Source organism: Strix aluco, chromosome 3 (genome assembly GCF_031877795.1).
Source record: "Strix aluco isolate bStrAlu1 chromosome 3, bStrAlu1.hap1, whole genome shotgun sequence".
NCBI classification, from domain to species: domain Eukaryota; kingdom Metazoa; phylum Chordata; class Aves; order Strigiformes; family Strigidae; genus Strix; species Strix aluco.
In genome coordinates this window covers 76,388,255-76,414,077 of record NC_133933.1, presented here as the reverse complement: position 1 = coordinate 76,414,077, position 25,823 = coordinate 76,388,255, and the positions used below count along the sequence as shown (strand labels likewise).

General features: G+C 38.5%; 2 protein-coding genes and 1 long non-coding RNA gene across 16 annotated transcripts in view; 1 reads left to right on the top strand and 2 right to left on the bottom strand.

The window, feature by feature from the left end:
* The window catches only part of MCM9 (minichromosome maintenance 9 homologous recombination repair factor), a 57,515-nt gene extending 55,863 nt beyond the window's left edge, over window positions 1–1,652 (bottom strand). For all 3 annotated transcript variants that reach the window (XM_074819250.1, XM_074819252.1, XM_074819253.1), the window contains exons 1-2: window positions 1,537–1,652; window positions 342–730 (exon numbers count right to left, since the gene is read on the bottom strand). In XM_074819250.1, coding sequence (XP_074675351.1) covers window positions 342–651 — 310 coding nt within the window. In that variant the 5' untranslated portion in view covers window positions 652–730; window positions 1,537–1,652. The remainder of the gene's footprint in view (window positions 1–341; window positions 731–1,536) is intronic.
* Window positions 1,653–4,418: 2,766 nt separating this feature from the next.
* Window positions 4,419–24,476, top strand: LOC141921140 (uncharacterized). Of its 2 annotated transcripts, none has more exons than XR_012622562.1 (3): window positions 4,419–4,666; window positions 16,906–17,039; window positions 24,346–24,476. It is a non-coding gene; the product is annotated as an uncharacterized LOC141921140 (long non-coding RNA). The 2 variants fall into 2 exon arrangements; XR_012622561.1 differs by lacking the exon at window positions 24,346–24,476 and adding an exon at window positions 18,699–18,834.
* The window catches only part of FAM184A (family with sequence similarity 184 member A), a 77,643-nt gene continuing 60,013 nt past the window's right edge, over window positions 8,194–25,823 (bottom strand). For 2 of the 11 annotated variants that reach the window (XM_074819239.1, XM_074819240.1), the window contains 10 exons: window positions 24,306–24,518; window positions 23,007–23,160; window positions 22,463–22,590; window positions 19,982–20,166; window positions 19,343–19,489; window positions 16,313–16,430; window positions 15,490–15,594; window positions 14,472–14,609; window positions 11,673–11,875; window positions 8,194–9,958 (listed from right to left, as the gene is read on the bottom strand). In XM_074819239.1, coding sequence (XP_074675340.1) covers window positions 9,877–9,958; window positions 11,673–11,875; window positions 14,472–14,609; window positions 15,490–15,594; window positions 16,313–16,430; window positions 19,343–19,489; window positions 19,982–20,166; window positions 22,463–22,590; window positions 23,007–23,160; window positions 24,306–24,518 — 1,473 coding nt within the window. In that variant the 3' untranslated portion in view covers window positions 8,194–9,876. The remainder of the gene's footprint in view (window positions 9,959–11,672; window positions 11,876–14,471; window positions 14,610–15,489; window positions 15,595–16,312; window positions 16,431–19,342; window positions 19,490–19,981; window positions 20,167–22,462; window positions 22,591–23,006; window positions 23,161–24,305; window positions 24,519–25,823) is intronic. The other 9 variants (XM_074819241.1, XM_074819243.1, XM_074819242.1 and 6 more) reach the window with 8 other exon arrangements.

The window sequence follows — 25,823 nt, the reverse complement described above, 5'->3', positions numbered from 1 at the left end:
TAATGCGAGACCAACTGCTGATTTGAGGAGTCTTTTTCCCACTGAAAGGCTTTGGTGTAAGTCCTGACCCAGCAACAAACACCAACCATTGCACACAAGCCGTGAGGGATGGCCACAGCTTTTTTCCAGTTGGTCTACACAAGTCTATGTGTTTGCAAGTGTTACTTTCCATCTAATAACCACTGACCATTCCCTACTGCTTCAAGCACTGAAATTGCAAGAATTAAACTTGCTCCTTCCCATGACACCCCAATAGTTTGTTACAGAGTAAGGAAATTCAGCAACACTGACTGGAAGATGCCCTGGGGGCGCCTCGCTGACGCCCCCACCCCATCACTCACCCGAGACCCTGGCGTGGAGGTTCTGCTTCACGCTGAGCTGTGGAGGGGCTGTGGCAGCCTGCAGCGCTGCCAGGGCAGCCCGGCGCAGCGCGCTGTCGAAAATTGGGAGGACCTCGCTGGGGAAGGCGTTGAAATACTCCCCGATCTCCATGTTGGTCTCAAAGAGCGTCAAGGCGTCGACAACGATGGGATAGTGTGCCTCGTCGTCAGCCTCCCTCAGGATGCCCAGGATGTCGTCCTTGTGGTGCTCCAGCACGTAGGATTCGAACACCTGACCGATGAGGTTCACCTGCTCCGCGCTCAGCACCATGTTGCGCTTCTAATGGCGGGTGGGCGGGAAGGCGAGACGATGCCGTTATGAGGTGAGGCTCTTCAGTAAGGCCAAGCTCCTAACCGGGAAAACTTATTTTTCACTCGGAAAAGCCTAACGCGGAGCTGGGCGAGAGTAGGGCGGGGCCAGCGCCTGCGCGGCTAGCCGGGTTGGCCACCGGCCCCTCATTACAACGCGGCCGGCCGGCTCGCCCGCCCGCCCGCTGGCCGGGATGGCGGCTGCCGCCCGCCGTCTCCACAGACGGCTCCCGCCAACCAACAGCCCCGCCCCGCCCCACCCCGGCCAGCCAATCAGCCCCGCCCCACGTCAGTCAGTCACCCCCCCCCCCGCCCCGCCTCCCGTCAGTCACCCCCACAGCGCCGCGCCGCGCTCCTTAGGCCCTGCCCGCTGGGGCAGGCGGCGTGCGGGTGCCGGGCGCGGCTTCCCTCGCCTCTCCGTTAATGCCGGAAAGTGAAACCGCCCGGCGACCCGCTCCCCCAGCGGCAGCTTGTCCCGCCGGGCCCTGGGCGGCGGCAGGGACGGGGCTCACCGCAGCGCGGAACCCGGCCTCCCGCCCTGACCGCCACCAGCACGGCAAGTTTTGAAGGCGGCGCGGCCGGGCGGGCGCTGGCGGCGAGGCGGAGGTGGGCCGGACCGGGCCGGGCCGGCAGCGCGCTGCCCCGCCCGCCCGGCTGCGGAGCGCTGTCCCCGGCGCGTCCCGTCCCGTCCCGCCTCAGGACAGCGCGGGCCGCGGGCGCGCTGCCAGCGCCTCACAGACAGCCCCGCCGGAGCGTGTGTGCGGGATTGCCCCCGCCCCCCCCCCCCCCCCCCCCCCCTAGGCGGAGGCGGGCAGCGCTCCGTGGCCGCCCCGCTCTCGCTCGGTACCTGCAGCGCAGGCCGCCGCCCCTCCGGCCGGACTCCCGCCGCGCCGCATGGAGGCAGCGGCCGCAGCTCCCTCCCTCACCCGGCAGGAGAAGCGGCTCCGTCCCCGCCCCCTCCGCGCCGCTACCCGGCCCGGGCCCAGCCCCGCGGGCTGCCGGCTCCGCGGCCGCTCTTCGCCCCGCTCGAGCAGAGCGGAGAGCGGCCGCGGAGCCGGCAGCCCGCGGGGCCGGGTAGCGAGGGCGCTTCCCTCCGGCCCTCACCGGCGCGAGGCCGCGCTGCTTCCGCAGGGCCGCGGCGGCTGCGGGAGGGCCGGTCCCCCCGGGGCAGCCGAGGGGCGGCGGGCCCGGGCGCCCTGCAGGGAGAGGAGGGCGCTCCGTGGGCACCGGGGGGTGTCCCGGCTGCTCTGCTTCTCCTCGACAAAAGAGATGCCAAGGGGTTCTGGTCTCAACGGTGCTGCACGCTGATGGTTGCCTGAATATCTCTGTCGCTGTTCCTCCGTTACAGAGGGACGCTGCTCCTGTGTACAAGTCGGGGGGAAAGAGGGGTGCGGTGCAGCAGGGGTAGCCCCTAGGTAGCCGAAGGTCGGGTTTGCTGCTGCTTCCTGCAAACCGCCTCCCCCGCGGTTTACAAATCCCATGAAATCTACCTTTGGCTGCTTTAAAGCGAGCTGCCTAACCAACCAGTCAGTTCCCACTTCTTCGTGAGGGCACCTCATAGCAAAGTCTGAGGAGTTGGGGGATTTTATTTTTAATATAGCCAGAAAACGGTTTGCTGGAGGCTGTGAAGCTTTCGCTTTTGCCTGGAATTTTTGCCCAGTCTGTCGTTTTGATTAGTTTTGTACCTGTATGTTCTTTTCTCTGTGTAATACAACCCAGGGACATGCTTTAACTATTTGAAATATTTTATCTTTTAAATAGTTAATTCTGTTTCAAAGTTGAGTTTCAGGCATGAGGACTGAAACTGGATCCTAGTTCTCCAGCAGTATGCCTGTTCCTTTCCTCTTCAGTTACTTTGCAGCACGCCTGTGCTCTCTTAACAAGTGCTGTGCCTGCATGAGTGAATTCTGCCCCTCTTGAGTTCACTATAAGTAAACTGTCACCTAAATTACTACATGTATCTTCTTGGTACCTCTGATAACATATTTAATATCTATACCAGTATGCATTCAAGTCTTGTGGTATCGCAGAGAATAACTTAATGTCCCCTGAACTTCAGAGTGTTTGAAGGATCTTAAAACTTTATTGAGCTCCTTGTTCCCAGGACCCCCCATTGCTGGCTTGTATTAATGATGAATTATTGATATGTGATCAAAACAAAAATCACTGCCCGTGTAAGATCTTAACCAAAAAGTGTACCATACTATAATCAAAGTATTAGAACTGTGCCCATAGTTCTATAATAAAAAGATGTCGTAAGATATGTACAAAATTTGTATTTTAATACAAATTTTTAAAGTTGGTGGAGGGGAAAATCAATGCTTTTCAAACAAAAAATATCCTTTAGATCCCTTATTTTCAGGTTATGATGTATGGCTTCAATATGTAAAGTAACTGCCTTACCTGCCTTAATTAAACTAAGATAAGTAATTTGAATGTCTAATATGTTTTTTCTCCCAATCATATCTAAATATGTGATCTTAATGAATGAGAAAGCTACAGTGGTCACTTCACATCTGTTAACCATATTGAATATCTCACCATCCACAAGATGATGTGAGGAATGTTTGGCCAGCAGAGAAGGGAAGGTCTGGCAATCTTTGGGCAAAAGCTTCTGGTGGAACTGCAGGTGCTTTAAATCACAGATCACATTTCTCTGAATTGCTACTCCATAAGCTATTGGAAGAGGATTCCTGCATATGACTCCTGTCGGGTAAAACAGTGGATAGAACTTCAGTTATCTGTCCTGCATTGTTTGCAAATACAATCTTCTTCAGAGTATTTGTAGATGTTGCCTAAATCCTCACCTGAAGGAAACAAAGTTTACAACAAAAGTCTCAGGCTGCTTCAGGGGGTTATAAAGAGGAAAGGTTTTAACCCCTAGATATGTCTCTAGAAGCAAGAAACCATTTTTCTTTATAAAATGGTCATATTCTAACCAATCGAATGGATATGGCTGCAAAAGCACTGCTGAGATCTGCACCGAACATATAAATTGATTACTGTGAAAATTCAGAACTATTTCTGGTAAAGATTATCCTGGGTGGGGTGTCAAGCAAGCCCTGTCTCTGCAACACGTTTTCAGCATCAGCTTTACTCAGTTTATGGTGCTGTCTTGCAAGGTACAAAACCAGGCTGCTTTTTTCTAGTGATGCCAGGCAGCTATTTCTACACGTTTGTTAGATCAGCACAGGCTTCTGGTATGGCAGAGCTGTAATCTTTGTGATTTCCTGGAGGTGTCTGTCTGTGCTTCCTCAAATTCTGCGTTTTGTAGCCTAAACAGCTAGAGCAACAAGATGAAAAAGAATGCAGCAGCCTGCAACTGGAGCAGCTAATTACAACTACAGAGCAATTAACTCATTTGGCATGTAAAGGCTTCAGTTAGGTAGCGGTTCCTACAAGAAAAAACCTAAAGTATTTATAATTTTATTATTATCTAGTAATAACTAGTAACAGTTATGTGCTTAGTTGAGTAATGAAGAAATGTTTACTCAACAAGAAGTCATTAAAAAAAATACATTATGCCCATTTGAAAATCCACGAGGTAGCCCCTTTTGAAGTCATGGTGCAAAATAGGACAAGAAAAAGTAATTGTCTCTAATGAGTGGATGGAGACAGTGCTGGCGGTTACCAGCCTAAGAAATTCTCTTGTCCCAGACTCAGAACGCTTTCCTGGTTTGTCTCTGCTTTCCACTTTGAATGGCGCTCTTACATAAGCCAATATTACTATTTCTGCTTTCATGTCACTTCTGATAGTGTTGTGTGGTTATGAAGAAAAAGACAAAGACTAAAAACTCATGTTTTACAGAATATAGTGTGTGCCCTCAATCTGGAAACATCCCAGGAGAGTACAAGAGCTGCCCGCTAATGCAGTGGTTGGGGTGGCTGGTAGACGTCCTGCTCCAGCATGCAGTTGGGACGCTGCTGAGAAGGGCTTGTGGATCCCACTGGTTGGGTGAAGATTTAGACTAAGCAGCGTGAGTATGGTTGGATGTTCATGCGACTGTAAAACTTGGGCTCCAGTCTCTGCCCTCCAGGGTGTCTCTTGCCAGCTGTGGCTGAGGCTGCCTGTGGTGGTTACAGCCTGAAGTGTGCTGACTCTTCTTTGTGCCCAGCCACCACGCTGATGATCTGTAACTGAAGTTAAACAGCTACAGTTCCAGCTAAAGGCTCAGCCACTCTAAACTTTTGTGGTTGTCTGTCAGGTTGAACGTGGAAGGCCTGTTAATTTCTAAGAGTACTCACTGTCATAATGAAACCAGATTTTGGTAGTCATTATTGAATTATGCTTTTATTTTCTTAAGCTTGGCTCTCCTCGTTCCCTAGCAACATTGCTATCAGTGCTGCTGGCAGCAGCTGCTTCTGTTGTGTTCAGCCAGCTGTTTATTGGGAACAGGCCTCTACACCATGCTTAACTCTGAAAATAACTGAGTTGCCTTAGTGACAGGCAATTTATAAACTCATCCTTAAGACTCTGCAGGACTCCAGAGTAGTTCACTTCATAGGTCCCATCATTAACCCAAGAACTTGGAGTGCAATTTGTACAGTCAGCAAAGCTTGAGTTGTCTAATTGTGTATGTGCTTGAAAATGATGAACGTTAGCACAATTGTACAGTAGAAGAGCCCAGTGTTGTGTCCAGCAAATACCAAGTTCTATTATTAAGAGAAATGGAGTTCAGCGGTTGGTCATGCTGAAGAGGAAAAGTTGTGTTTCAGCTTGGCTGCCTGGTTTTGTCATGTGATCCCAGTACTATCCACAGGTACTTCCAGTTACTGTAGTGTATCTAAAGAAATGGATATTTCTTTATATGACCAAAATACACTGCAGAGTAAATTAGCTTTAGAACTGCAAGCTGATTTCTGTATATAATTGTACGTGGAAACGAGTCATATTTCCATTTAAAGATTTTGCCAGGGAATGTATACATAAATAAAACTGATACAATGCCCAATGCTCAAAAGCGCCGAACAACAGTACAAATTCAGAGTTTCACCTTCTTTATAGTAAAAAAACGGTTTAGCATTTGCTTAGTAAGAATAGTGACAGTACTGTATCAGACTACATTGAACATACAAGGTAAAAAGCAACACAGCTCCTGTAAGGAAAGTCAGTTTGCATCTGTCAAAGCAGATGTATTTTTGCAAATGTTGGTTAAAAAGAAAAAAACAACACAGACTCAATTCCTCACACTTAAATTTAGTCAACAGAGACACTTAGTTTGTTGTTGCTCTACAGTCTTTCTGCAACCAAGAGAGATAAGTGGGCTGATTCACTCTTGAAGCCTCTTGACTGCAGAGGAGGTTGAAGATCAGTATTTTCTAAAGTGATGTGACTCATTTTCCTTCAAAGGGAAGTAAATTACAGCAAAGGAGGAAAACTTGGCATGTAATTTTCTCAATGCAGAATTAGTGAAATTTATGTGTGGATAGTACAGGGATCATTAACAAAATTCACATACAAGTTAAAATAAACCTTAAGCAAGCAAGAGATTGCTCTGACATCGTGAACAGGTCTGATTTCTAACATGAGTGAAGTCTCCTGATACTCATTAGGATACTCATGTCCTGCATTTTTTTATATAGAGTTTCAGAGTAAGACTAAAACTGGAAAATAAGTGAACGACTTAAACAAAAGTTAATATTGGATTTTCTAGCTATGGTTACTGGGATAGTGTTAACAATTTAAAGAAAGGAGCCCAATTTTTTCAGGTGTCACAGCAGAAGGGCAAATGCTGCAGCATGGGCTGGAGTTCAGAATCCCTCCCTGTTCAGTTACAGGAACAAGCATTTTCTCCAGAGACTGCTGCTTTCAGTTCTGAAGAGCAACTCAATCAAAGGAGGTTCTTTGTGGAAAGAGTCTTCTGGTCTCAAAAAGCAGGAAAGTTTAGTTCTAGAGACTGCCTATATCAAGAGTGGAAAAAATGATATCCTGTTTTAAAAATGAAAACAAAGAATCTTGCAACATTATATAAAACATTTAGGAAGAAAAGATGATAGGTATATCCTGAAAAAAACCCCACTAAATAGTCTATATTCTCCAGTTTTATAACACAGATATTCTTTCTCTTTAAAGTTATCGAAGATCACAACTCTTAAGACATTTAAATTTAAATGTGTACACATTAAATGCAGAACTACTCAAGCCAGTTAGAAAATAATCCAAGTTTTTTCTTACAAAATAACAGATCATGAGAAAAACAGATGTGAAAATTTATTTAGACTAAATTAGAATGTTAAAAATTCTGTAATATTGACCCATGTAATTTACTGCCAGTACTTCTCATAAAACTAATATTTTCCTTGAAGTCTCAGGTAAATATAGTACACATATGCTGAAGTAACTGAAAAAAAATGCAAAAGGAAGGAGTAAATCTGATAAAGCGATTTCTATGTTGGTGCTAATTGCAGCTTGGTTTTCAATCACCTTTGGGCTTTTCTTTTGCAAGTATATCGTCTGGGTACAATTAGTTCTGCAGAAAAAAAGCCATGCAGTTCTCAGGACATAATTCTTCCCTGTGCTAGGAGATGTCAGATGGGTCAGCTAGAGCTGTTTTCTGCTAACCTGGAAAATTCACTGGCATTCAGACTCTTATCACAGAAGTAAATGGAACAATCCAGACTGAAGGGCCGAACCTGGCCTTAAGGCTGATTATTACGATGACATTCTGGCAAAACGTAGGATTCTTCTGCATTTTGCCCCTGTATCAAGTATAGCCTGTTACTTCCTTCTTCCATAGGAAAACACAGTAAGGATTAAAATATTACATTCTTTATTGTTTTCAACTTGTTATTGATCTTTCTGAATAAAACTAAAGGGTCGGGGGAATTAGCTACATTAAGTGCTGATAATGAGATTTAAAGTGTCGGAGTGCAGAGAGATAGCCAGATTTTCCCACCATTGTAAATAATACTATGCAACTTCACACTAATTCTGTACTTCCCTACTCAGAGCTGTCTGTTAAGCTAGGAGAGACTGCATGCATGTGTGAGCAAAGACTTTGCACAGCTGGACTCATGACTATGTGCACTTTTAGCTTTTCCAGAATACCAGGTACTGCAAAGATCAGGAACACAATGGCATTATGATAATGCAAGTTCCTGTATTAATCCCAAATGCCAGATATTAACTTTTTTTAGGAATACATTTTACAGAGTTCTCAATGCCATTTGGCAGAAAATCACTTTTTCCTAGTTTCTTCAGGTTGGTTTTGGGCTGTTGCTGTTTGTTTTTTGTTTTTAAGAGACTGATTTGGTAGTGGAACTGCAGCTGACTGGCAGACATGGTAACTGAGTGCTGCTTAACTTTCTTCTCCCTTCTGAAAGACAAATGCCTACTAGCAAAAACCCAATGGGCACATCTTTTACTGAATAGGTAAAGTAAATGCAGGTATTATCATCTTCCTGTTACTGTTCAGTTATTAATTCCATATGTAAAAATGTGCAAATGGGAGAAAAAGGCTGAGCCCTTGCAAAGCATGCAAGAAAAAATACGCAACACTCACTTCGGAACATTATAACAAAATGAGCTAGTGTATTTTATTTTGGGTAACAGCCAAGAAATCTGACATTTTGCCCAATATGGCTTTCTTCTAAATCAGAAAGTTGCATATACCTACAGTTGAGTCCACCAGCTACAGAAAATCTGCTCTATGCATCTTTAATCCACAGCAGCATCACCAAGAATACAGCTTTCAGTGGAGTTTTCAAGCTGAATTATAAGATAGAAGTTTTAAAATGTTCATTTAGAAGATTTTTATATTGTTTATATGAAAACATACAAATTTTTCATTTATACATATACTACATATAAAACTCATTGTAATCAGCAAGTATCTTCATCTGGGTATTTACCTTTGTGCATATAGCGAAAAAAGGATGTAGTTAGGGCTTCAGATGAAATATTAAAGTTCAAGACCTTTGTATATGCTAACTAAAACCTTATTTGAATAACTCAAACATTTTTTCCTGCTTTTAAAGAGAAGAGATTCAGTTTAAAAATACATTCATAAAACAAAGAGACAATTTTCTCCCTGAGACTACCAGTGTGAGTTATTTTGTGGTAATCTTTGAATGAAAAAAGACTTAAAAAGACAATAAGCTGTAGTTTTCTATATGCTGCAGCAAATTTCTCGAGCAACACTGGCATCATAAAAAGATTGGAGAATCATGCTCACTAGCTGAAAAAACATTTTCATATATCAGTTTAAGAAGAAGAAAAAACTTTAATATAGACAGGAAAGGTAATTAAGTTTTAATGAAAGATCTGTATCTGTAGTATGTATAAATGGGAAAAAGTTGGGTGGTGGGTTTTTGTGGATTTTTTTTTTTCATTTCAGACATGAATTTTATCCAAAGCAGGGTTATATGCTCAAAATGCAGATTCTTGATTTATGCAGAGATACTCAGTACAGTATTGTAACTGTTTCAAGCATTTGTTTTTCTTAATATTCACAAAAGAAATACGTAACTTGTGGGAACAGTTTCTGCTTAAATTTGATGAGAAAATGTTTGATTACAACTAGATGGCAAAGTCTCATGAGCAACAGGTGAGGAGTCAACCCCCTCCGCAATGAACAGCTCCTGGTTTGTGGCTTTTTTCATCCTCTTGTCAAAATCACTCTGCTCTGAAGGCGAGCAGCTACACTAGTTTGGATTTATTTCACACTCTTCCTTTTAAATGTTAGAAAGAGACAGTTTTTAAATTGCTACAAAGTAACAGAGTAGAATTGGGATGCATTAAACATATCCTGCCCAAACTGAAGAGAGAGTGAGAGATACATACTTTTTCCTTTTACAGTTTAAATTGTATTTATAGTAACCATGCAATTACGTTTTTTTCTGGGGAAAAGCCTTACCTGAAATCAAAGAAAACACATTGATAGGAAAAAGGGGGGAAGCATTATGTTTGTTCTACCAAAATTTATTATGTAGTCATTACAAAGTTTAAAGATTCTCTCATTTTAAATAAAAATAATAGTTATAATTACACACGTTATATAGTACCATGTCAAGTGATTCCAACAAATATAACATGAAATACAGTGCAGTTTCAAATCAGAAAGACAAATACTTTCTCATTCACAGTGTTTGACAAATTACAGGAAATCTTGTTCACATGAGGGTTTACGTAAGGTCATGCTCTTACAAACAGTCCACATCACGCTGTGCCACAAAAACAACTCATCTCTCAGAACGTGAAGTATCGGGCAAGCCACTCCTGGCGTTGTGGATCTGGTGAAGCCACTGGTGAAGCATCAGTCTGAGGAGGGCTAAATTCACAGAAAGAAAAAAAAAACAACAATTATCCCACAACTACACAAAAAGTACAAATGTTAGGAGCAAAAAAAACCTCACAGAGAACATTCAGTAAAGAACGCGTGTTTTTTCCATGGATTAATTCTCAGTGTGTCTCAGGACATGATTTAATGTTTCCCTATAGAATCTGTGATCATCCACTCCATTGGAGAGCATCAGCAGCACGGACAAGTCAGTTCAGAAGCCACGTTACAGGGTGGGCAAATAATATTTTGGAAAACATAATTTAAAGTCTCATAAACGGCTGTAAGTTTTCAGGAAGAATAAAAAGGGTTTTCTTGGAAAAGCATGACTGGTCCTCTTTTAGCATCCTTTTCCTGTGGTAAAGTTAATTTTCAAAAATATGATGCGAGCATCATATTTGTAGACATGTGCTCACGAAGACTGGTTGGCAACTGAACAAATATACACACTTTTAATACTTAACACCAATCACCAAAATCACTCACGTTGTTATTCATGCACATATTTAAAATATGCTAATATACTAGGAAAAAAACTGCTGCACTGCAAACAAGATTTGGTTCCCCCTTGAACAATTAAAATCCTCACAAAAAGAGCAAGAGAGAATAACTTCAAGTTAATTACACAATTAAGTTCCTTTATCAATAAAAATCAGTAATAAAATGATCCCTACTGTATTACTGGATAATACAGAGCACAAACCAATTTGGAATGGAAACTCCAGCATCACAGTCCATGCATTCATGCACGTGCATGTTACAGGTATCTGAGCACACTCATGCACGTCACATGCACAGGAAAAAATAAGCAACAGTACTTTTTTTTAAAACAGGTTGTTTTCTTGAAATAGATTGTTTTCCCTTTCTACTTTAGAGTCTATTATTTGTTTCCTTTTAGAATTAGTATGTGGTCTCTTGCATTAAACCAGAGGAGAGAGTAAACAACCAACTGTGGAACTGGTAATTATGCATTGCTTTAATTTGCCAACTTAGAGGTAAGAGATCAGCAGCTACTAAATACAAAGTACAGCACTTCGGTGCATTTAATATGTAGGCACATAAAGCCAGAAGATTAAAATCCTGCCTCTAAAATGCCATTTTTAAGTTATTTAATTAACTATAATATTTTGTGAGATAATTGCTTGAGACTTTAATGCTGGTTTTGGTTACTGGAAGCTCAGTATTAAGCATCCAAGCATGCACATTTCCTGTTGCTGTAGTAAGGTTACTCCTATAAAACAATCTGATATAGGCGAGGAAAGGGGAAACACAAAACATTCATGTAGCACAAAAAAATAGTTTTCTTACAGAAAAACCATTATCACATAATACTGAATAAAAGAAATTCTATGCTAATATCAATTCCTAAATGACAATCAGTAGATAACACAAACATTAAAACAATTGTTCATATATGTAAACAATTGGAAGCACATGAATTCTGTTAAGGTATCTAAAGAGGTTTTCAAAGTTCAAGACTTATGAAAAAGTGAGAGAATACTTCACATTTCAACAAGGTCTACAATAAAAAGGAATACTATAAAGAGGTTACAAATATAACGCAAAAATTAAAAATGCCATAAGAGTACTTGTACCTCTTAAAGGTTCGTAAAGCAAGTGGGATTCAGCTCAAGAGGAATGCAAAATTTTCCTGAGTTAAGCAAAAAAAAAAAAAAAAAAAAAAGATTGGTGAGGCAGTGCTCACCTCAAAAACGTCTTGGGCTCTTTGGGTGGCATTGGCTGTGGTAGTGGTTTGCTGCTGTTGAACTCAATATCGTGGATGGGTGAGTTAGGAATGGGGTCCAGGCGGTTAGGATGTCCATTGCCCACCACTCCGCTAGATTCCAGAGCACTTAGATTGGGGACACTCACAAACCTGTTTGTTGATTTATCGTTCTTCTTCTTTTGCTGCATTAAAAATAACAAATGTAAGGAAGGCTTCTTGCACCAGGACAGATGAGGAAATTTGCAAATTTGAAAGCTGTATTGATGGCTGATTTGGGATTTTTTTTGAAGGAGAGCAATTGGGACAGATTGGGTTTTTCTTCCTACTTTAGTTTTACTATTTGCTTTGACCAGAACCAAACACCACAAATTTTCACAGAAAAATCAAATTTCTGATCAAGTTGATTAAGTTGTTAAGACTTAGTATAATAATCAATGAATATATTATATGAGATCTTCCAATATAACCTTTTGCTCTGTTTAAGACATCGGAGATAGGAAGTTTTCCACAAAATTGTCATTTAGTCTGTTAAACCTTTCATGGTTACTTAAATCTTTCCTTGATATCAGTGAAACAGCTCTGCTGTCAAATGTAATTAACAGCAAATTTCAGTGACAAAAAAGTGAATCTCTCCAACAGGTTTCACCCCATCACTGAGGCACATTTTGGTAACTGGAACATGGAACCTAGAAAAGCAGCTACATTTCTTTTAAAGCAATTACGCCCTCATAGTTAGCAAGCATTATAGCAATACTGCTAAAGAGAAAAAGATTATTGTTTAGGAGTTCAGTTTCTTGCACAAGGAAAAGGCCAGGCTTCTAACACTACTACAGCTGCCACTTCTAGACACCAGATGGCACAATTGAACACTTGTTTTCTTAATATTCTCTATACTCCTACTGGTAGTATTTCAAAGGACTCAAAATACTGAAGAATTTTATTTTTATATCACTATTTTACTCTCCACAACACATCATGCAAAGGAATAAGTATTTATCCTCTCTAATTTTACAGATATTTTAATGTAGAAGGATGCTTCAAATAATTCTATAGCTTTTTTTAAATTGCTGTGACAGAATGCCATGTGTATTTTCTGACTTCTATCAAATATTCCATGTCGGCAATAAAATATTAATATTTTAAAAACTTTATTTCCAAGAATAGGATTTTCAAATGAATTGATTTTTTTCTCATGAATTATGTATTATTTGAATATATAATAAATACTTTCATTCAGTTATACATATGCAACCCTAACAAAGCAGCTGGGAGATAAACCTGTTATGGGCTTATGAACTACATGCATTTGAACTAAATAAAGTGAAAGACAAGTGGAATCTTGTGTTGTTTCTACATAATATTTTTCAGCAGAATTCCACTTGAAACAAAAGAGCTGCTCTATTTGAGGGTGGGCACAAGTTCAAATGGAGACAGACAGAGTCTTATTGTTTGTTTGTACTTTCTTCCACTTAGCTCTCTGCTAGCTTTGATTTCAGTGCCTGACCTCTCCAAAGTTGGCAGATGCAAATACTAGTAATTGTAGCCACACTGGTGCATGTGTTTATCAAAATACAATTAAAAGACCCCAACAATTGAACAGAAAGCTATAATAGAAAAAAGCCTTTTTTAAGCATCACAGTGAAAGATCATTAGCTGCAAAGGATTAAACTGAGATTGTCCAATACACTTTACTACTTCTGTAGTAGCTGAAGAAGCCAGAAATAACAATATGGTGGAAAAAAATAGTTTGGAAAAAGTAACCAACTGTATGTAAAATACATCTGCAAGGTAATATACGCTGTAATTACAACGGTGTGTTAAACACTGTAGGTAAATCTGTGTGCTTCATAGGTGGCTCATTTCTGGAAAATGTATATTATCCATATAAGTGCTTAGAAAAAAACCTACAGTTTATATTTTATTCTCTATAAGACAATCTATGCTTCTGAAGCAGTCAAATCTGGAAAGACAAAATTGTGTGTATTGTTTCCATGAAATTCATGCAAAGTATTAAGAAACTTCAGATGTAACAATGTAATACTAAATAGATCCACTGCATAAATTAGAGAAGCTGTAATTCATACTGCAATGGCTTTAATTTTGCATTAATATGCAAAGCCTGTAGTAACTCCCAAATTCTGTCTTTTTATTAAAAAAAAGAGAATGAGATTTTCAGTTTCTTTGTAATTCATTCTCCGATAACACAGTACATGCTTTGACAAAATAAAGAAACATAGTCCACAGCTCATGAAATGAGAGATCAAAATGTTCTGGCATACAAGACAGTTTTAAAGTCTAAACAGTTTTAAGTGATAGAAGCATGTTATAAAAATATATGAATTATTACTACGGAAATCTGATGCTGAAGTACTTTTCCCAAACACTTCAGATTTCCCACAAAGCACAAGCTTATATACTTGATGGTCACATTTCACATCTTCATAAATGAGTGGTTCAGACAAACTTCTGAAATTTTCAAACAACCTTTATCACATAAAGCATTCAAATTGTATCTGGCAGTCCTGGTATTGTCACTATTGGGCCCAAACTAAGTTCTTTCATGCAGTTATGCATAAAAGTTAGGCATCCACAGATAAGTTTGTGAGAGCTGCCGGGCTCCTGAAAAACGCAGGAGAACACTGACAATTTGCTGCAGAGTTTGTGCAGAAGTGGGAAATACGCTGATCTGATGTAAAACTACATTAAGGCTTAGCTAGATAACACAGCCTGATCTCAAATAATGGAGCCAGATCTCCTTTTAAATAACGGAGCCTGAACCTTGATCACTGAAGCTCTTGGGCATCTGAGCTGCTCATGTTGTGCTCCTTGGGTTGCCCTCTGCTGCAGAACTTTCCTGAGTTCTTCTGCCTCTACAGCTGGGACAAATCTCTTCCCTTTCCATGCAGGCAAAATAACCTATGGGTTATCACAAGGAGGAAGGAAATGTCAGAGGACTCATTCTTACTCCTGAGATGGTGAAAAGAAATAGAATTAAGTTACCCTACTGCAGTCTATTCACATTCCTCATGAGGGAATGCTGCTGGCTTTTGAAGTGACAGGGAGGCTACTATGCCTGCTTGTACAGTAGCCTTCACTGGCTGCTATTCAGCAGGACGGAGAGAACTGGAAAAGGTTGCTATTGAAGTGTTTTCACTCATATAGGCGGTGGCAATAACTGAGAAGGCTAGAGACTGACTTCTATCTCCTGCTGCCTGGAGTCCACACCCGGTTTGTCACTCCAGTTCTCCAGTATTACTCCTGTCTTTCTCCACTCAGACTCATTCCATGCCCTTCTCATACTTTTCCTCTTTCCCTTTTTACCCTTATTCCCTTCCTTCAGCATCCCCGCTCCCTCTATCTAATGGTCTTCCATCCTGGGCACCATGTAAGAAATGAAATTGCCCTTGCACTTTGCAAAATAACCAAGAAAAATTATGAAACTGAAACCTTACGGGTGTCACTGTTCTCTATTATATGCTACAATCCTGCCCTCTGTTGCCTTTCTGTCACTGCTATTTTGATTTTGTAGTTTTGTGAGAAGGAACTGTGTTTTATGTAACACATGTCTAGCAAATTAGGCAACAATACCAGTGGATCTCTCAACAACAGAAAAGAAACAAACCTACACAAAAATAAGTAGAGACAACTGGAAAACTATGTTCCTTGTTTTGGACATGTCTTTTAAGAGTGATACATGTATACACACAGGCACATACACATCTATTTCTTCTTTTTACTATATCCTAAGTTTAGATTTCTTTTTCTTCACTTTAGCAATGAAGTCCATGGAACATACCTTCACCAATGGATTAATAACACCAACATTAGGGCTTGCATTAAACATTTTGTTGTAGTTAGTCTCCCTGTTAACTAGCTCCAGCTGACAGAACTTTTTGTCCTCCTAAAAAGAAGAACAAATAGAAACTTCTTTTTATGCATTTTCAATCAGTTAGTGGCCAAATCTGCCCATAAAGTGATCTCAAATAAATTTATGTTTACATTTTAAAGGAAACTGGTAATTCTAAAAACTGCATTTCACATTTAATATGTTTTATATATTACTATATGTAATGATCTAAATAAATTCTATTTATGCAGTTCTGCTGCAGTTTTACGCTCCTGCGAGTGAGCGTAGCCTAATGGACTATGCACTGGGAAAGACTCAGTTTAGTTAACTTCCCATCTCTAATTAATTTTAATTTCCTCATTCCTTCTTGCTTCTGAATCAGGATCTAATCAGACTGATACGAGTCAAGGTGTTATGCTCTGAATTCGGGAAGCTCAGTGGATCAGGAAATTGATTTTAGAAACCTCATAGAAGAGACTGTTTCTTATATGGCTTACTTGGCTGACTTATTCCAGGACTGGAGATAGGAGGCATCTGATCAAGGTCATACTGAAGTATTTTTTTTAACAATGTATTATGCTGGATTGTGCAAAACTCTCTGTATCTAATTAGTTTTACTATTATGAGTCATTGGAACCACGGGAACAATGTGTTAAAAAATATGAATAACAAGCTAGCAGGATTGGTTCTTTAAATACATTTCAAACACTTTGAATTAGATTAACTTTTGTATCTGTCAAGATATTAAACCAAGAGAGCATAAAAGTCTTACAATCAATTTCTTTATGAGTTGGTCCCGCTCTGCAATTAGGTCTTTCAGTTCTGAGATAAGCTGCAAATCTTCTGGTCTTGATTCTCTGTTTTTATATTTTTCTTCCATTTCTTCTAAACTTTATAGGAAAGAAGAATACCCCCTTTAGCCTGATCCAGCGTTAAATGATGAGTGAATAGTCACATCTTTGATTAGTATAAAAGAGAGTTCAGAAGTAAAAACAGAAGAGGACTTTCATATCACCTTGAAGAAAATGAATTTCTATGTTATCATTGAGTTTTAGCTAGCTAAAAAAAAAAAAAAATCAACAATAACCATAACTAATAATCTGGGCAAAATTCTAAAAGCTTAACATCTGTCTTGTGCATGCAGTACTAGGTGTTTGAAAAAAGGCCTCTTGGAAGTCAGACTGAAAATAAGGCATTCAAAACCATAATATGGACAGGAAAATTACAGAAGACATATTTAAGATTGATTCTGACGTAAAATATAGGGACTACATTGCATTGCATTTAATATTAATGTAAATTTTAAAAACTGGCTATTCACTTTCTTGATGAGGAAACCAAACAGTGTCATTTTTCTTTTTATAGATGACTGCTCTGAATAAAGATTCATGCTTGTGATACTGGAGAAACTGGATAGACAGACAAGGCTGGCACTGTTTTCCTCAGTTCATGTGGAACATACTGGAACAAAGATATCCAAGAACAGTGAAGACTAATTGGTAACTAATTCCTCTCCACAAAAGCAACTTAGTACCATTAGAGATGAAATAAAGGAATGAGCTGTAAAAGAAAAGCAGTAACACTTGGATATTAGGATATCTGGATTAAGAGAAATGTAACAATTGATAAACATTTGAAAAAAAATAGAAGGAAATTTGAAATGCCTGGTGGGAAAGCATTAAAGGAGAGAAGTGAAATAAGCCAACTGAGAGAGGAATTGTACAAGTAACTGTAAATATCCTTGTTTCTTCTTAAAGAACATGTTTTGAAGACATGACAATTTCAAATGACTGTCTCTTTGAAACATAAATATAATGCTCATGATGCTAAACTGTTCTAAAGGAAACTACTAAAACATTTGTCTCACATATTCAGCCCTCATGTAGATAAGTGAACCAAGTTTCAGAACAGATTCAGGAAATTTAACAAATTTAATGAAAAAAGAATTTTTTAAAAATCACAAATAAACCCTGAGAAAAATCTGTGAATTTAAGGTGTCTAAGTCAGCTCAAACATAATTCCACAAGACACCTGGAAGTAGACATAATGATAAATATTTTCCCTTCAGTAGCAGCTATGTGATTTTTACTTTGAGTTGCATCTGGAAAAACAGTTCATATTAAGTTATATTTATAACCTTCAAATAACCTGTACATAATCTGATGAGATTATGTAATGTATTTACATAAAACATTATGAATGTGATCAACATGACTGTTTTTATTTGCAGAAAAGGCATTTGACTCAGCAGAACAGAAAAATGCTCAGCTGGCTTAATTTTGTGTATACATTTTATGCTGGGTTAAGCTATTTTATACAGATCCCCAGAGTATAGTACACAGTTACGAACAGCTGTCATTTTATTTTCAGGTATTTCAGAGACTGTTTTCTTTCTGTTTCAAAGAGATAATATGTAATTTAAAGACTCTAGTTGTAGAGCCTAATTAATGATACCCACTCTCAATTACTGTTCTCAATTACAATTTCATAAACGTTCATGAGGCCATGCTTTAGGTGAGGACAAACCTGGAAACAGTCATTTAAGAAATAGCTGCATAAAACTCTTCTGGGTTTTTTTACATAGTTTCCTTTTTTGATAGCTCCTTGCTTCAGTGGAAGTAGAAAAAGGTAACACACTGAAAGCCAAGTCAGGGTACCCTGGATAATGTTTGCTGTCTTTAGGCCAATGGCTGCTTCCTCATAGCTCTAAGCTGAGCAAGAGCCAGGAGTAGGCAACCAACTAAATTCAGAAAATTTCAGGACACTGAAAAACAAAAAACTTCATGGGAGAAAAAGTTAGGGTAAAGAGTTCCAAACCCTAGTTCTGGTATGTTTCTCATACAAGATAAATGCAGTAAACAGAAAGTTCTTTATGCCTGATTTACTGAAAGGCAAGTTACCACATTTATCAGGGCACAGGAGTGTGCAAGTGGGCAATTACAAAGACGATTACAATTTTATACCCATTGTATTTGAAGACAATTACTGAGTGCTTATTATCAAGAAAGAATTAGATGAGTTAGGCTTTATCATCCATTTTTAATTGATATTTACTTTTAAAAGTTTCCATTCATATACTTAGAACCAATTATTTTCTCTGACATAAATTTTTTGTGCTGCAAATACAAATCCCTCACTGACAACTTTGTGTCAGGAAGTCCTCAACGCACTACGAAGCCTCAGACAGAAACCCTGACCAAATGGGTTACGTCACAGACAGTATGAAGGGTGTGGAAGACAGGAAAACACCCACTAGATGACACACTACATCACTTCTGCTCAGAGGTGGTCTAACCCCAGGTAACATTTTGACTTGGAGACACTCTAAGTATTCTGTTATTGTTATGCTCATATAATTCATTTCAGACACTAATTTTCCTTATGTTAGCAAATCTGAAAATGTTTGCATCACTCATGTGCTATAATCAGACTTCTTAATAGCAAATGCTGTACTGTGTATAAACTTGTTGAAGAAACTCTTGTGTTCTCAAAAAAGATGTATTAAAGTTTGAGAAAATAAATTTGAAATAATGCTTTCGCCAATTTTCTAAGAACTGCACAGATTTTAATATCTTTCCTACTCGAAATTTTTCAGTCTCAAATCCCTAACAATTTATCTCACTAAATTCCCCTAAAGCTTATAGAATGGTGTTGCCTAAAGAACGCAAGATTAGGCTCCATACTTGACTGAGGTTTTTGCACATCTGCATCTCTGCAATATCTTCAGCAATTTACGGACACCAGAATAAACTATTCACTCAAACGCAGCTACATACAAATTTTTTAACGCAACAAAACTTACGAAATTTGTAAAGCTGAATTAATTTCCTTGAGCAGCTCTTGGGTCTTATTAAAATCTGCCAGCATGCTTTGTTTCTCTCTGATGTGATCTGCTGTCAAGACATCCAACTCTTTCTCATGTTTCTTGCTTAAATCTTGCTCATATATCCTGTTTAATTTATTTTTTGTTAAAAAAAGAGTTATTCTAAAATCAGACTTGTTTGTTCATCATGATTTTCTGCCATGCTTCTAAGGGCTTTTACACAGTATCAGACAACACAGAAGGAATTACTGATTCATCAAATCCCACTACTTACTCTCCTCCAATCTTCTAGCTTATTTCATGGAAAATGCATCTCCTTTAATGCTTTTTTAAATAAAGAAACGTAATGAATTTTTTTTAAAAAAACAACACCAAAACAACACTTGAGCAGACTGTTACTAAAATATGCCAAAATGTATTGCTGAAATGCAGCTTAACTGTATGGTAATATTCACTAACTTTACTAGTAATGAGCACAGCTTTTTCTAAAGAAGACTAAATGATATATAACACCACTTGATTAAGAGGATAAGTTGAAAGCCTCAAATGGTAAAATTTCTTAAGTAAAATAATTCATGAAACAAAACACATTTGAGTTTAGAGTGGAAAAATTCATACCTGATCTGTTGGTTGGATTCAGTTCGTATTCTAAGAACTTCTTTCCCTTTAAACTCTAATTCCTTGGTCAATGCACTTATATTTTCATGAAGATGCAGAATCTCTTTGTCCAGTTCAGCTATATGATGGTCTCGGTGTCTCAGTTCATCTTGCAGATCTGATATTCGGCATAAAAATTCTTTCTCCTATGATGTAAGTAGCAGCAGAAGAAAGTATTTTAAATAGACTTGTCTCTCAGAAGCACAATACTTGATTTCGGAATATAACAGCTGAGCAGAATTTTCCATTCAATAGACAATTTTTTCAGTTTTGATGCTGACACAAATTATAACTAAAACGGAGCTGTTTTTTATTGTGTACAAGTAGAAATAAAGAAGAAATCAAAGTTATGTAACAAACAATTTCCACTGGTGAGAAAATTTAAAATCTGTCATTGTCATTGCCTGTTAAAGTTCGCATAGCTCATCACATATTCCTTTTGCCCACACATACAACAAAAAAACCAGATACCACTAAGAATCAGGGTACTGGACATACAGCATTTTCTAGCTCTTCAACGTATGATATGGAGAAACTGTTTTTCCCTGTACAGCCCCATACAATGGGACAAAATAGTTCATGATGTGTGCCCTGCACCAACAAACACTATGGCTCAGAAGTTTCCTGTCTTACTGTGCTGGTTTTGGCTGGGATAGAGCTAATTTTCTTCATAGTAGCTAGTATGGGCTATCCCAGCCAAAACCACCATACTTATATATATGGGTCATGAATATCTCACAGCAGAATACATGCTAAATAATTTATATACTATTTATATTGTGCTCAATAAATCAATAAAAGTCATTATTTTTGCATAAGAAATTCCAATGAAGTTAACATCTGAGAAACTCATCTGGAACCCATTCCAATGGTTTTGGTAATGATTCTCCTCGGTTTAGAAAAAGTCTGTAATAATTTTCAGAGTCTTCCATTTCTATCTATTCCACTTCTTACAGTTTCACAGTAATGAATGACCATATAGTTTTCACAGAGAGAAAATCAGCAGATATTTCAAAGTAGTTTTATGTATAATTGTGCTTTGTGCCTTTGTGCATCCAGAAAATACAAATATATCCTAAAGCACAAATTTAATAGGACATCTTTAAGAACAGACCTTTACACATAGCTCTCTACCTCCCTATAGAAAGATTATATTAAAGTTATAAGAAAAAGCAGTGGAAAATTTGTATCCACATAATTAAATATTACAAAAATAGCAAACATAATCATCCTGCTCAGACCTCTCTGCATCTAGTTTAGCTCTGATCCTATGAACTGATGAGCATTCTAACACAGGAAAACACAATTAATTGCTTTGCCCTCAGTACAACTAAAGCTCGTGCAGATCATTGTACCGAGGCCAAAAGTACATGGCATTGCTCTTGTAATTTAAACTTTCTTTCTTCTGACACTTCCTTTAGGTGTCTCACTCTAGGCCTAAACCCAGGACTGAAACTATATCCTCCTAAATCCTGCATGTTTTCGTTCACTGCTGACAGCACCACATTTTTGCCTGTAGTGCTCACACACTTTTAAACCAGCAGGGAAGAGAAAAAGAAGGGCTGATCTTTGACTGTCTCTGGTTTTGTGTAAAGGCTATATCTGACTAAACCTGTTTCCTCTGTTAATATATTTCTAAAACCACTCCACCTCCTTGATGCTGGACTATCAGTAAATCAGTCCTGAAAAGCCTCTTATATAGTCAAAGAAAGAAATAATTTTCTGGTTCTCTTACTTCCAGGAGTCTGGCTTTCTTTTGATAGAGATCAGGCTTTGAATTTTTAGTTACTACTGAAAAAAATTATTGTGTATGAAGCACAAAATGAAAGATAAAAGTGAATTAATCAGTTTGGTGCTGAAAGCAAAGGTAGCCCATACTGGCTTTGGGATTTGAGGGGTGGTTGTGTTTTTTCTGTGTTTGGGTGCGGTTTTTTTAACAGTTGCAAACTGTTACATCTTCTTCTCTGCTTTCTTTAGATGCTAATTCACCTTTTCCAATTTGGTTCCTGGAAAAAAAGATACTAAGCTACCTCTTAAATTTGATGCAATCATTTGGTTTTAAGCAACCACTTCTCAGCCGTATTACTTAGGCTTTAGAGAGAAACTTTTTCCTTTTTAAGTCCTGCCGGCAGCTGAGGACGAGTAGAATTTTGCGAGAATCGTCACTTTCCTCCCACTGAAAGCCAGTGTGCTCCCAGACACTTGCACAATTCTGAGAGGAAACTGCTTTGATGCGGGAGCCTCTACTAGGCTTTGAATGATGTTTGTTGAAGGAAGAAGCTAAGCAAGGAGGTTTAGGTAAACTGGTAGGGATGCATTATCTGCTGGTGCTGGCTGACTTTGAAGGATTACATGTTGTTCGCAAGAGTTCTTGCCTCCATCTAAGAGAAAACAAATATGGACTATGCAGCTTTACAGTCAGTTGCCAGCAATGCCTCCTACCTGTCGCCTGCCGAGTTCTATGCTTCTTTCTAGCTCCATTTTGGCAGCTACCAGTTCTTGTTGATGGTTGTGCCTTAGCTGGTCAATTGCTGCTGCATGTTGATGATTTAGCTCTGAGCGCAAGGAAGCTAGTTAGCATGAACAAAAAGAAGAGTTTATTTTGCAAATGTTTACATTAATTAACAATAACAGTCCAGCTCCTTCAAGTATTGCTGCTGACCTAACACACACTGTACATCAGCTAAGCAACTGTCCTGTCATTCTATTCCTGTTACTTTCTGAAACATTCTCCATCATGAAATTTGGCCACTAACTCCTTCCAAAAAACTTAAGGGTAAGATTTTTCAAAAGTGAACAGTTTGGGCTTACCTGTTAAAAGCTTATACTGATTTTAAGAGGAACAACTAGGTCAACATTGAATGACTCTGAGATATACTACAGTGTTATAATATACACACACGCATAGATACATATATGTGCGTGTATATTTGTATGAGTAGAAATAACGTTTTGGGACCCACTTCCAAATTCAAAAATAGTATACCTAACATAGCTTTTCCTTCATCCTCCAGCTCAAATCGTAGAGTCTGAAGTTCCTGTTCCATCTCCAATTTGAAACCTTCCATGGCTTGTTTATGTGTTTCTTTCAGCGCCTGTAGTTCTTCCGAGTGCTTCTGTTGTAAACGTTCTTCTAATTCCTATGAACTCAAAATTGATAAAATTTATTCTGTACCAGCTCAGGGAATTTATAAGATATTAAACAATAAACAACTGGCAACAAAAAGTAGGCACTGGCATACTCTAGAATTATTAAAAATGCACTAATATTACTCATATTTTCTTCTCTCACTAAGTTATTTTTTTCTTTTCAGTGGCTGCCAGTTATCAAGATTATCTGTGCACAAAACCGCTGTTCTGGTCACAGTTGGAAAAGATAAAAAAAAAAACAGTCTATGGATATATTTGCAATAGCAAAGAATGTGATAAGGTGGAGATCCATTGATGGGTCTAGTGTGCACGCAATACACATTTGGGGATTTTTGCTCCCCACTGACACTCATGTTTATTCTCTATTGAAATGTATGAAGCATAATGCTCCTGGTGTACATCTTCTAGTTTCATTTTGAACAAAAGGAATCCTCCTTGTGTGCTCCAAGACCAGTCTATGATGTGAATGAAAGTACATTAAGTGGGGACAATGGGAAAATTAATTGCAAAGGTACACTCTAGATCTGAACTTAAAAAAAACTTTCGACACACACCCTATTAAGTACCATTAAGTATCAAGTACTGCCAAAATTTCAATTTTAAATCTGGTTTAATCAAAGTTTAAAAAAAAAACCTTGGGTGTGACATTGTTCTGGACGTGAAAATTGTCTTGTAAGTTGCAGAACACAGTTTATACAATTTTTAACATAATGAAAATATAAACTACATTTCAACAGGAGTCAATTGACAGGAAATATCAGAAAACACATGCAAAATTAGGTAAGTATAATGGAAAATGCAGAGAAACCTATTCCAAGTCAAAACTAGAATATAATGTTATGGATAACTATGTCAAACTACTGTAAAGAAATGTGTGTGTTGATAATAATTTTATATATATATATGCATATACTGGTAGAGTATAAAGCAAGACATGAAACAATGCCAGTATTAGAGATGATTTTCAATATGTCTTAATCAGATTTAAATGGATAAGAATGTTACTACAAGACATCAGCTGAAAAGGAAATTTAGTAGTTATGCAGATACTTTCCTTTACTAATTCCAACTGTGTACATAAATTGCTAAAATGGCGACATTGCCTACATAATTCAGAATATCCATATGAACATGCCTTTTGTTCTTGCTCTTTTGTTTCTTCCATGTTTTGAAAGGCAAGGATATGGGCTTCCTGAAGTGACTTATGCCTTTGCTGATGCTCCTCTTCTAACTCCTGGATCTCCTGAGTCAGCCTCTGTCGCTCCTGACTGAACTGGGCTTGTAGCTGTTGCAAAGAGCTCTGTGACTGGGAAAGCTGCATCTCCAGATTCTGCTTCAGTAAGGAGATCTAACCCACAACAGAACAGCAAATATCCATTAGTTATTAATATTAACATCAACTCTGAAAAAACCATTGAAAAGAATATAACACTTGAAATTTTAAAGCCAGAACGTTAACTAAAAGACAGACAAGCAATGTCATCCATCTACTGAATTTGTTGTTAATATTATATCTCAAAGATTATATTTAAATAGTTTTGTAAGGGTTCTCGCATCTATCAGTTCATACTACTGCACCACCTATAACAATTTGTCACGGCCAAATAATCAAAATTCACTTCTAGGTTTTGTAGAAAAGTCAATAAAAATGACACTATCAAGGTCTGAAATCAAACGCTTGACCTTTAACATAAACTATACTTCAGGGGAACATCACGTCAATTCTGTAAGGAAAATCCTGCAGTTGATACAGGAGGATAGCCTGTAACATCTAGATTGATTGATTTTTTTGTATCTTTTGATATGATATGGTCCAATCTTACTGGTAGTTTTCTCATTTAAAAAGAAATGGTAGCATACCACTCTACATCACAAATAAAATGTCACACTTGATGGGTTCCCCACACACACTTATTTTTGTTAGTTCAGTAATACTATGAGTGATTTTTCTGCTGGCTTTCAAGATCTAAGATCTAAGCAATCTGAGTCACAAATACTAATTTTTTTTAGAAATACTTGATTTTACAAATGACGTTTTTCACCCAAAGAGCATTTTAATACATTAGAGTACACAGTACTCCTTGAAAAGTCCCATTTTCTTTTTATAATAATGATATACTTTGTTCTTCACATCAGCTAGCATCTTTTCAAACCGAAAATACGAAATCTGTATTCCCTTTATAGCAAAACACAAGAGAGATACCCTCCAATTCTGGAAAACAGATTTAACCGAAAGAGAATTTTGCTACAGTGACTCGAAGGAAAAATAAAATTGCTATGTAACAAAGAATTTGAATCAATAAAGATACTTTTCAAGCCTCAGAGCGTTACATAAAATTTAACTATAAATGAAAGTCCGATAGTGTCATTTGATTCAGCATATATTAAAATTATGATAAATCAATAACGACATTGCACATCAATTTATTCATTTACAGAACATTAAAACCCACCACTTAACAAAAAATTAATAGCAGCATACGAAGGACAACTTGCAGCATGAACAGTACTGTCGAACATGTGTTGTTTTTTTTTCAGAAGGACACAGCTTAAGCAGATTTGAAAGAAAAAAGCCACACTTAAAGGAAAATTAGCACTTAAATGAAACAAGCAAATTAATTTGAATGAAATAAGCATGGCTCGTTGCATTTCA